Source organism: Rhipicephalus microplus, chromosome 10 (genome assembly GCF_043290135.1).
Source record: "Rhipicephalus microplus isolate Deutch F79 chromosome 10, USDA_Rmic, whole genome shotgun sequence".
In the NCBI taxonomy this organism is placed as follows: domain Eukaryota; kingdom Metazoa; phylum Arthropoda; class Arachnida; order Ixodida; family Ixodidae; genus Rhipicephalus; species Rhipicephalus microplus.
The window spans coordinates 20005265-20018047 of record NC_134709.1 but is presented as its reverse complement, the minus strand read 5'-3'; the positions used below and the strand labels follow the sequence as shown (position 1 = coordinate 20018047).

General features: G+C 44.6%; 1 protein-coding gene across 1 annotated transcript in view; it reads right to left on the bottom strand.

Annotated features, from left to right (window-relative positions):
• Positions 1-383: 383 nt before the first annotated feature.
• The window catches only part of LOC119180821 (uncharacterized), a 30175-nt gene continuing 17775 nt past the window's right edge, over positions 384-12783 (bottom strand). Inside the window, exons 9-14 of the mRNA XM_037431961.2 lie at positions 11982-12149; positions 10350-10532; positions 8366-8456; positions 6850-6922; positions 3377-3556; positions 384-2314 (exon numbers count right to left, since the gene is read on the bottom strand). Coding sequence (XP_037287858.2) covers positions 860-2314; positions 3377-3556; positions 6850-6922; positions 8366-8456; positions 10350-10532; positions 11982-12149 — 2150 coding nt within the window. The 3' untranslated portion in view covers positions 384-859. The remainder of the gene's footprint in view (positions 2315-3376; positions 3557-6849; positions 6923-8365; positions 8457-10349; positions 10533-11981; positions 12150-12783) is intronic.

The following is a 12783-nucleotide window of genomic DNA, read 5'->3' as shown; positions in this document are numbered from 1 at the left end:
AAGAAAGGACATATGCCGTGCTTTTATTTGGCACAACTAAAGAGATGCTCTTGTACTGGGCAAGCCACAAGAATGACTGCCAAGTTATGCTTGTTCTTTGCCAGAACGTTAAAGCCTACGCCACATGGTGCACACTTTGAACAAACTGTCAGCCGCAGTGCACAGGCTTGAAACTGTCAGCCGCAGTGCAGAGGCTTGAAGACGATTCAGCAACTACCGGGTTTGCCTCCAGAAATGCAAAATGCTGCATCACAACACATTGGCAGGCGCAGACTCCTGAACAAAACAGGCGAACAAAAGCCTCCTTTTACACCTACTCACACGTGCTTGAGATGAGCTCACCAGGCTGGTTTATGAGGGTGAATGACTATGACAATGAGCAGGCACGAGCCCTCGATGCGATTCGTCCTTCCGCTCACCTCACGGAAACGTCCTTGTCCCTGAATAAGCTACAATAGTAACGAAAAATGCTTCGCATCTATTCCCACACTACAGCTCGCGGCTGTTCCTTCCGAAAGTCTTTGCTGTCCTGAGAGACAAGCCTGCAACGGTAAAAAGCACTCCCGCTCATGACTAGAGTGTCAGATATAAAGAAACCACCCCACTATTTTTGTTTTCCCCTGAGAGGGTTACCAGACTGTCGCAAAGGGGGGACAATATATGACAGGTGTAAAAACAAGAGAGAGAGAAGTGATAATCCAACACGGCAAGTTACAGACCCGCCCAAGACATCTCGACGGCTGCGGCCACATAACAAGAAACCCCTTCGCACAGAGCAGCCGCGAAATATGCAAGCTGCCAGCAGCGGCACTGTATCTGCGTTAGAAACAGCATACCTTCCTATAGGCCCTCACGTGAGTCACACCGAGCAGTCCACGCGCTCTGGCTTGACGCCGGGCACAAAGCTGACCGCAGAAGTCCTCGAATTGATGGGGTCGGCTGTATTGGGCAGCACAACATACGGTGCCGATGTTGCCGGAGGTAGTGCACTATTGTCCACATTTGTCTCGTTGTCTCTGGGTGCGGAACGCCCCCAGTGAACGGCAGCCCCGTGCGTCACGTAGGGAGTCACACTTTGTGTTTCACTTGGAGACTCGCACGGCAGGCGCATGTAGCCATTGGATGCAATCTGTGGCTCCCTGGTCAGATCTAGAGGGGGTGGCTTTGTTGCAGGGTCAACAGACACAGGTGTCTGTTCCGACATGTTCTGTGGCGACTGACAGGTTTCCACAAGTTCGTCCGCACCAGGCCCAGAGGCACTTGAAAATGAAAAGTCCTCGAGCGAAGCATTGTTACTATTGTCGTCGCCAACTATGGCCATGTCATCTGAAGAGGAGTCCGCGTCGCGGATGTGGTTGTCGCGGGGATCGGGTTCTTCGGCAGGCACGGTTTTGGTAGCTGGGAGGGCAGCTTGGCGTACATTGACTACGGCCTGAAGCGGCACGTAGGCCGCCACGTTCGGCCTGGTAAGTGGCTTCGAAGGCTGGATGCCAAACTTGGAGTAGGCTGGGCCCGACTGTGGCTCGGTCATGGGCGGCTGGGTCTTCATGGCTTGCCCCACAGTGACATATGCGCTTGGTTGCGGCTTTGAAAACAACGGCATGGGCTCGTTCTTGAGGTTCGGCATTAGCCTGGGCTGTTCCAGCGCAAGCCCGACAGTGACGTCTGCGTTTGGAAACACATTTGCCGGCAAGCCATTTACGCCTGGCTGTTGCCGAAGTGCAAGCTGGGAGTAGGGAAGTGCCGGGGGCCCATCCAGCCTCCTCGTGGCCGGAGACAGTCTGCACATGGTGTAAGGTGCCGTGGACACGTCCTCACTGCTTCTTGCCAAACCAAACTTGCTGTACGGTGCGAGGGGCTCGATGGGTTCTGGAACGTTCTCTGTTCCATCAAATAGCGATGGCTCGCTCGTAGCCAGGGCCTGACTGTGAAGCAGTGGTGCCTGCACGTCTGGGGTCACCACGAGTTTGCTGTAGGACGGTTGCGATGAGTCTGACGAGGGAACCACGATAGGGGGCGTCACTTCGGTGTCGAGCCCAGAGTCTTGACTCTCCCGGACCCTGTCTTCGTCGAGCTTGGGAAGATTGGGCCGGCAACGAGCGAGCGGGGTGTGGTTTCCGGCGAGGAGTAGACAGTCGGGGGAAGGGGGTGCTGCGGGGTCACTCTCGGCACCGGAGTCGCACGATGAATTGGCGCCCGTGCGCGCCGTGCTGGTGGACACAACACTGTCCTGGCCATTAGTGCTGCCACCGCTGCTGTCACCACTGGGGTTGCGGCCGAAGGTGTCTGCACGCCGTGTCTTCTTGTACAGCAACTGAAATGGTTGGCAGGGAACTTGTAAAAAGCGCAGGTATAAACTGATGCCATAACCCCCTGTGATTTGTCACAATGCCTAGCACAAAGATATCGGAAATAATTCCAGAGCTTCTCCCACTCCTGAACTTGGTAGCTCCAAATAGGCATGGTCAAAAAAGGAATGCTCTCACTGACTGAGTAACCATGAAATTTTCCCCAACTATCGTTTTTCTGATTTTTTGCAAATTTTAGCATGGCACGCCGGAATTTGAGAAAAACTTGTTACAGTAAACCCATAGTCTTTTCATGACAACTGCAAACCACTAAGCTGGAAAATTCAATGTTAAATAACAATTAGGAATGCAAAAAAATGGGGACACATTATAAGCAGGGAAGACAAACTAGGCTGAAAATTATCAGTGATAAAATAAGCAAAATTTAGAAATTGCCATATAGGGCCCATTTAACCCTCTACATTATGTAGGGCTCGATAACACTATAATATGTTTTGAAACTTTAAACAAATATCAATCAGGGTGCAGGTAATTTGCACACTCAACCTTGAAGTGTGGCTTGACAGGAGAGTAGATTTCCCTGACAGACATTTTCACAACACAGTGGCCCCACACCACAATATTATATTGAGTTTTCAGGCAAGTTGTATGCAAAAAATACATCCATCAATTTGTTGTTTCAAATACTTCAAAATTTTTTTGGAAATTATCACATTTGTTCTGAAACAAATTAAAGTTCTGTGTGATATTTGTTTATGTATAATATCTTCACTATTGTATTTTTGCTTAAACTCTGTCATATTTAGTGTGTTCGTTTTTTTTTTTTTCAGTATAGTTCTCTCAGTAAATATTTGTCACTTATTATGATATTTTCACTAGAACTTTCATTTTTTTTTCTTATTGGACCCATCACTAGCTGCTTAGGCAATGGGAATAAATATTTGTTTCCGCATTTTTTCTGTTTTAGCACAATAAATTTTCCTTTGATTTCATTTATTTGCATTGAAATGCATTAAAACGTGCGAGTATCTGAAGCACTCCATTATTCAGGCACACCTATTGCTTACCTCTTCTGTCGAAGAGCTGCTGCCCTGAGAACGCCCAGAGTCGTGGCGTTTCTTAGGACCAGCGTTGTCAGCGGCAGAGAAGCAGCCCATCCGGCCGTAGGAGATGTGCGGGCTCCGGTTGCTTTCACTCGTCTTCCCAGCAGAACCATTCTTGGCGTTTTTGAAGCTGTGCATCTGATTCTGCAACGCAAGCAAACGCAAAATGAACGTATGGTTGAATTCTGAATCAACGAATAGTCTCGCACCTATCGATGCCACTCTACACATTGCGTAGTTACGCAGCGCAAAGCTTCTATATACAGACAGAAGCGTGCTTGTGCGAGGCGTTCGTTGATTAGAACTCTCATCTCCGAAGTAAAAATATGGAAGGAAGGAATAGGTTTATTGTAAACAAATCTATGCACACCAAAAAACACGCAGTAAACAAAAATATCAACGAAACTGCATCTTTAATGAGACAAATGCCTCTTAAGGGGGGACGCGGCTTTGGGATCGCGAAAAATGGCAAAAAAATCGATTTTTTGAAACTCAAGTTTTCAGTTTCTGGAACCCTTTTTCTATCTGGTTCCAAAATATCTACACTGAAAACCGCGCAGAAGTGCTTCGGAAAATTCGTTTCACCCACCTAGGTAGCAAAAATATTTCTGGAAATGGCGAGAAAACGGCGATTTTCAAAAAATAATAGCTTCGCTATGCTTGGGCCGGAAGCCGGCTTCTTGGGCTCATCGGAAAGAGCATTTTTCCGTGTTTAACTTTCCCGCCTCAGCTGGCTCCTCCCTTCAACAACAAGCGAGCAAAAAGCAAATGTTTGAAGGTCGTTTTGAGGCCCTTGATTGGCCGTGGCCGCCATGTTGCCTCAGCTCGCCTCACCAATGGCCCGATGCTCGCTCCGGGAGATCATCGTCTGCTGCTTGTGCGTCGCGAGGACATGGCTCTCGAAAATCGCCACTTCGTGACGTGTTCACGGCTTGATAATCACTTAAGATATAACTACGCTTTAGTTACGAGCAGTAAGCGGATGCGCGATCAGGTTACTACGAGCGTCAGCGCGGTCTACGAGCGCTGCGCGTCATTGAAGTCGTCTTTAGCCCTAACTCCGCCGACTGCGGGCAGGAACGACCCGCTAGCGCATTCGTGGCGACGTGTTTCTTCGCAAGCAACGAAGCTGTAAGCGGCGGCACAATCTGATTACTACGAGTGGCTGCACCGGATGCACGATCAGATTACTACGAGCGGGCGCATGGCGGTCTACGAGTGCGGCGCGTCATCGGAGTCGGCTTTAGGCCTAACTCCGCTGACAGCGAGACTGCAGGCAGGAACGACGCGCAAGCGCACTCTTGGTGACGTGCTTCTTCGCAAGGAATGTACCACATCACTCGCTAGCTCCTCCGAATATTCTACGGGCATTTTACGCATCGGCAGCGGACAACACAGTCAAGCTCGTCACCCCCCCCCCCCCCCCTTCACTGCCAAGGATCGCTCGGAACAGCGGCTAGCAGTTTCGCGCGTCGTCATTCGAAAAAGCGATGCCAAGTGCAGTGCGTGCCGATTTTTTGTCTTCGTAGTTACTCATTTCGCGGATCGTCATCGAACGCCGCCGGCAAGTGCATTACGCGCCGGCTGCACTGTCCACGCGGCCGCGCACCCCACGGTCATATGGAGTGCCGTCAGTAAGCTTTTGTGATGCGATTCAGACGTGCTTGGAGCCGTGCTTGATATCTCCACGAACGTCTATGAATGTTCCGAGGTTAATGAATTGCTGTAGATTAGAATTTCCGCGACCGGCTGTATGATGATGCGTTTCACGGCTAGAGCGGCGAAAGAGCTTGTGTGAATCAGGGGCACGAATTTTTATATGCCCGTTTCATGTCATTAATTATGCTGCTAGAAATTCCCGTGCCACCAGTCTTCTGCCCATAACTTTGTTATTTGGAAAGAAGGCATAGGCCGTCATGGTGTGATCCATTTTTCTGATGCAATAAACTTCTCTCCAAATAAAAAAAAGTTCAGTGAATATTTGTAATCAAGTACTTCATTACACTAATTACAACTTCAGCACAAAAAAGTATGTTTAATAATTTCAGTATATGGTTTTATTCAATTACAATCTTTTATGTCATAACTTATCACACCACTCCTTCATACAAAGAACTTGGTTTAAAATTGATACTTGTTCTTTGTAACTCATGAAAAGGAGTAAATCATGAAAAGAAGTCAAATATCACAAGACAAACCTGAGATCACAATTTTTAGGTGTCTTAGAGACGTAAAGAAAAGTTGAAACTTTAAACGCAGCTTTCTCAATACTGTTTTTTTTTTTTTTGACATTATGCTCAGCCCCTCCACATGGTTCAGTGAAGAAATCATTTGTTTCTCGTAAAGTATTTGTGGTATTGCTTCAAAATTTTTATGAAAGCACTGTGAAATTATTCTTAGTGTCTGTGCCAATTTTCATCAATATCCAACAAGAAACAAAAAAGTTCATTGAAAAATAGCCTGTCGAAAACTTCGACAGGCTTTTTCTCACAAGTGTGTTTTGGACATCGTGCATTGCTCGTGGAAAGAGTAGCACGAGAATGACTGGACCGATTTTGATTCTGTTTTTTTTCCCTGAATCCCTGAACACTGCTTGTGGGTACAGCAATCTTCAATTTCTGTTTTGTGGCCCTGTTATTTTTCTAGACGATGATTTGTCCGTGCCATTGTTTCTGACAATGTGTGTCGGCAGCCATGATGATCTCTAAAAAAAAAACGAGAACTTATTAAAAAATTCCGAGAGTGTCATACCCTGTAGCTTTCTTTTGAGTAAAGATCAACATCATTCGCAGCTTCCTGGCATGTTTTGTTGCAGCGCTAGGCTTTCCACGAGCAGACCATGTAATTGGATCGTGTAGCATTATGTAACTTGAGAACTACTGAAGCTATCATGATGAAACTGCATATTTCCCTATTCTAGACACTTATGAGTATGCATGCCAAATTTAATTGCTGTAGGTCAACAAATAAAAAAGTTTTTTTTTCAAAGCCACCGCCCCCCTTAATGTGACTGGTTCTCTACTTTCACTCTGTACCCCTTGCATTCTGTACCTCTAAATAACTGGCCTCATCAAAACAAAATGACTTTACACACAAAGTAGTCATGAAGACCTGGGAGTGATGTGGAAAAAGACTACTCCAAAATAGATTTACGCAATAATTAAAGCACAAGTATATTCTGTGCTGTAACATGAATGTCATGCCAGGGATGAAGCTTATTTTACTCCCAAGATGGTCATTTTTGTTGTCCATCTAACTTGGTCAACAGCTGCAGAGCCATTCACTAGCGGAAGTTGATCACCGACAAATTCACGTTGGTATCGCAGTTTCAACCCGCATTCATCACGGGAATCCTAGACAACAATGTTTTGTGAGAGTCTCGGTGAAAAAAATTCATGCGACCAACACATCAGCAGACGGAAATACTACAAACTCACTGCATCTGAAGAATCCAAGCCATCGGGAAGTTGAATCTTGAATTCTTTCAGGTCGTCCACGTTATTCTTGACCCTAGAGACGATATAAGGGAAGATAATTAGTGCCAACGCTCTGCCTTTAGCTACGCAAGGCCGAACTTCAGAACCTAGAGTACCATTTTTCGATCTTTCTGTAAGCAACTTTTTTTTTTCTGTCTCCTATTAGTTTTTTCTTTTTTACGTCACATTCACCAAAAACTGTGTGCACCACTCATGAGAGCACAGGCTGGCATTCGATAACATGACATTTCTTCCGCAATTTTACTTCTTGTCGCCTTCATCAAAACGGTGACCTCTAGCTGTGACTTCATGGTGATCAACGTATGTAACTGCGCGGTAGTAAACACGGACGACAAGAAGATACAAGGACAAGCGCAGAGATACAAGGACTGCTGCGCTTGTCCTTGTATCTTCTTGTCGTCCGTGTTTACTACCGCGCAGTTACATACGTTGATCATGAATCACCAACTCGCCCAATCGTCCACCTTGATTAGTTCATGGTGATCTTGTTTACTTACTTACTTAACTAATTATTGTTTTATTCTGAACACTCTCGGTAGATTTATGGAGGAAAGTGGTTTACAAGCAAAAAGCAATTAAGGTACTGAAAAAACCATAAGACGGTGGCAATAATATACAATTTTCACTTAACAGGAACCTTATAATCAAAACAATAATAGAAACAAAAAGATAGCAAGGCACTAAACAACAGATAATTAGCGATATAAGAGTGTTGCAAGACTAAAGCACATATATCAATTTACATTATGACTATAGCGTGTGAAACTATTCATACATCCTCTAGTAACACTTTTGGATGCAGCAAACATACAGGATTGGTTTCTTTTCGATCATAGTGACTCTTCTGGCGACTCATATTGCTGAATACCCCTTTTGAATTCATGAACATCGAGGGGCCAACTGAACTAAACGCGGCAAAGGATTTACACGAAGTAAAGACTGGAAGTAGTTGACACTTCCCGAGGCTTTTCAATGTCACTTTCGCCGCAGCGCACTGCTGCCATGTGGAAAATCATCCCGAGAATAGGAAGGGGCTACGAGCTGTCATGGGACAACAGATTTTGTATATTTATTACACAAGCACGCATGTACAGAACAATGGCTAGCACCAGTAAGATCGCTGACAGAAACATTACTGCCAATCATGCAGAACTGTCCATGACGCTGCTGCTGAACTGAGAAATGATAAACAGCACATTATGAGAACTACTGAGAATAAAAATTTTAAGTCCTGAGGTCCCCTCGAGCTTGAGTAATGGAGTCCAGTGCCCATAAAAGTAAGCGTACAGGAAAAAAAAAAAAAAAAAAAAGGGGGAAATACGTATCAAGAAATTACAGTCTGCGGGTGTGCAAAGCTACCCAGGAATGCCATTTTTATAAATTCGCATTGCTCTTTTCAACCATGCGATTTTCTACTGACTGAACTCAATAAAGTGAACCAGGCTGCATATCTCACCATCGTGCCAACATGTAGATTCCGCAGACGACGATACACATGACGATGGTTCCACCCACGGCACATCCGACGATGAGACCGACGTCCACCCCTGCAGTGACGGATGAGACCGGTCAAATGTGGCCGCGAGCGACAGAATGCGACAGAAAAAAGCATTCTTGCTACAATAATACGAACGAACATAGAGTGCAAAAATGTACCACCAAAAAGCCCGAAGCCGTGCAGAACCACTTGCCAAGCTTCACGCAGTGCATAACTCATAAAAGCTAGCCTCGACCTGCCTTTACTTGACCGTTCATATCACTCCAGAGTCCACCAGCATTTCTCACATAATGAAAGCCTTATCACATTTAAAAAGTTCTGATTTGAGCAAGATACACTGCAAAATCTTCGCATTCCTTTCTACTAAATTACCTTGGCTTCAAGTGCTTGTACATCTCTACAAGGCAGTATTACAAACTTGTCAGGTCCTTTTGTAGCTTCTTTGTGCCTGTATATGTGCATACCGCGGTGACTTGTTTAGGCAAGTTGCGCCGTTTTAAAGAACACTGTAACCTGCACACTGCGATGTCGTTGACTTCAGAGTCATAGGTCTACTAGCAGCGGAAAAAACCAAACTCAAGGTTCCATTTTTGAACTCATCGCTGAAATCTCAACGCACAGTGTCACCTTAGATTCTGTGTAGCTTTCTCCAAGTACTTCTTTTATTGTACGATTCTTTTTTTTTTTTTTTTTCTCGTGACTTACCCCTTTTCTACAAAGGGCTATTTATGATATTTGTAAGTTCCTTTTTTCTTGCTCGTACCCTTTTCAATGCTGGAGAGATAAATAAGTAAATGTATGGTCTTTATATATGCCCTTGTGTTCCGTGCTGCCTTGCTGTTGGAGCAATGTATGGATTTATTTTTACCTATTGTCACACCAATTAATAATGAACATCTAATTAATATGATAACCAAATGTGTAACAGAAAAACAATTATATTGTTGAGATTGGCAGAATAATACATACACCCGCACACTTATATTGCATTTTGTTAAAGATAGCTCCAGGTACCATGCCCCACCTTAAAGAAAAGAGAACAGGCCAATGCGGGCAGAGTTGGTACTGTGGACATTTGTAATGCTTTTCCACCTCATCTGTACATTATCATGATCAGTTTGTCACTGTCCTCATTGTCACTGGTTCTCATCACTAAATTTAGGTGTGCGCGCACTCTGCTTTGGACTACCGGTTCGTTGCCGAGACCTGCTGTCTAATAAACCTTGTCTGAACCAAGATGTCAGACGTGGCGAAGGTGTAAAATGGAGATATGTGTGCGTGCGTGCGTGCGCGCGACGTGTTGTAATGCCTCTCTCTCACACAAACACTTTAGATCGTTTTCGTGTTCCAAGAAAAAGTTACAGGTTCCATCCACAGCAGTCTGGAAAAGTCGATGCGTTCCCCAAGGGCAGATATTTTCAGAACTTCCAATTTCCATTCTCTCCAGCCTTTCTTCTGTGATTTCGCTTTAAAGTACCCGACACATCTTGAGAGATATATGCACAGTGGAATGGAAGTGGCAAGCAAGCAAACAAGCAACTCTTGAGCAGCAATCATTCTCAAAATTACAGTCTGCCAATCAAATAATTGTCAACGATTACTCGATTCACAAACTTCATTAATCAAATTCGTTTCACACCCAAAATTTTGATATTCGCAGAGCTCTAATGACTATGAAACTATATTGTGATCATCCCCACATGCGAATGCATGTGCAGGCTCAATCGAGTTATTGTTCCCGAACTTTCCCAACTTCGGCCCGATGAGCCCCACGCTGTTTCACTACAGAAGGCGGTTTTACGTAATCTTGTCGCTGCTTTCATGAGGCGTTGTTCAAGATATTAAAGAAAATTTCAAGGCAAACTAACTGTTCCAGGACTTTCAAAGAGCATTGAAGACATATTTCGTCCATTTCAAAAACTTTTGAAGGACTCGTACGTACCCAGTTCTGTCCTGGCACACTGCGCCGGACTGTCTTCAGTCAGCTTTCCATTGGAAGAGGCCCTTATTACGGCCCGGTACACTGCCTTGGTCGACAGCCCTCGCAGCTCGGCCTCCTCAGCATCCCGGTCCGAAACGTTGTACACCTTGCAAGTCTTCGGATCATACTTGCTGTACATACATGCTGAGACAATGAAAGAAAAGCAAATATGCAAATTATTGAAACCTACGTCAGTCTAAAACAAAGGCAAAAAAAACAAACTGGCCACACATCTGCATGCTTCGTTGCAAATGTCGAAAGATCACAATCTTCTGTCGGCTGTGCTAAACGAGTACTGCCGATTTACTCGCATAATCCTCGCACTTCATTTGGCGGAAAACTGATGCAAGGTTGGTGGGTGCGAGAATCACACGGGGAAAACTTTCCACGAAAAGCGAAAAATAAACGAGAGTGGCCGAGCAAGCTTTGAGAAGTACTATTTAAAATATACCTCAACAATAAAAGCACAGGTTCAACACAAGGCAAAATTTATTTGAAACACAAAAAGTGCAAGCAAATAGTTGAGAATTTGAATACCATACGCAAAGTTTGTGGCCGTTGCGGGCTTAGTGGTAGCGTTTGTCACTCAACAGGAGCCCTCATAAGGTAAGCCTAGGACGTCAGTACTGTGCTGATGGCTATTTAACAGAATCGTCTGCAGTTTCCTTCTGAACAAATAAACTTTACCATCAATCCGTTTTAGGCCCACGGCAGAGCAACGCGTTTTAGTGGCTTTCAGCTGCTGTCACCAGTAGCAAAGCAAAACTCATAGACTCTGAAGGGCCTACTGGCAGCCCTATTGTTTAGTGCATGATCTATCACTTTCAACTTTAAAGCAGCCGTGTAGCTTCAGTATCGCCCCATATCGTGACAAAATTACCGACACAACATACAAAACACCCCGCAACGCGCACTTGCCACTTTGGCTTAGATTGGATTGAATCTCCGTGAAATAATAGTACGCTTGATGCTTAAGAGATGGCGCCAGATAGTGTGCGCTATCATCAGTGGCTGAAACTAGCAGACGACACTATTACGGCAGTTTTCATTGGTGCGATAATTACTCGAGGAAAAAGAAAAATCGTATTTTTGTTGGGCGGTGTAGGGGGCGCGAGAATTATGCGAGTGTGAGGATTACGCGAGTAAATACGGTACTCACGTATTGATTTTGTCCGATATATGCATAACATTTGCTTTTTCATTGACAATGTTCGCAAGTATAAATGCAGCCACCACTTCAAGATGGCTGGGCGTTCAGCAAGTGCTTAAAATTTGGCCAGGCGGCTGAATCGTGTGTCAGACACAAAGACGGACCAAAATTTCCATGCTAGGTACCCCAAGAAACACAATCGTCATTAAAAAAAGAAAAGTACAGTACATGAAAGCTTTAAGCACTATCCATTAACGAAAGTTCCATTTATCAAGAGATGAACAAGGGCGCCAAATTTCAGGAGCAAGCCAATCACATAATAGACAGTTGTTCAACTTGAGCAGCTATTTTAACACATTTCTATGTTACCTGAGAATACTATGAAAATATCGAGCTTTCTTGCCTTCGGCTCGTGCTGGCAAGTGCCTGAAAAGGGGTCTCACCTGTCGCGTCGTGTAGTGCCATCTTTTGGTACTTTGGCAACACCTCACAAACTTCGATCTGGTAGCCGCTCACATAAGACTTCAGCGAGCTGCACTCAAGTTGCCAGTGCATCAATAGGGAATGGCCACCGTTCTTCTCCAGCGTCACTTGCGTGATCTTCTCCAATTCTGTAGCAAAATTGTGGAGTGGAAAACGTCAAGCCCTTGTCGGGAATAAGAGACGCCAGCGTGAAAGAGCATTACGACATCAATAAGTATGTAACATCTTGTCTTTCCTGATGCAGCATATCAGCTGGTGATGATGACTATTACAGTCGCAGAGACGCACAATTAGCGAGAATGTCAATTACTAATGCTCTATTCAACTTTCCTCTGATTGCAAGTTTCTTACTCTCCCTATTGTTTCAACTCTATGCTTTAAATGGTACCCCACAACTCTCATTTTCAAAATAATCCCACTGGCCTGTTATACTATTTATACACCTTTCAAAGCATTATGTGACTGGCCAAATTCTATCTTCATCTTTACCTCTAATCAGATATCACCCACCCACAGGTAACCCACATGTAACCTTATCTATCCATTCTATATCTATCCATACAATGACCAAAATGACATTAAAATTATTTGTGTAGGCACCCGCATCTCTTTCAATATGTTTGAACTCAACCAAACAACTTTGATCATACATCCACATGAATACAACCTGACACAAAAGCCCGGAAGTTTTACCAAGCTCATAAAACAGTCATAACAACAATAGTAATGATAATGGAAAACCAGTACAAAATTTGCTGGTGC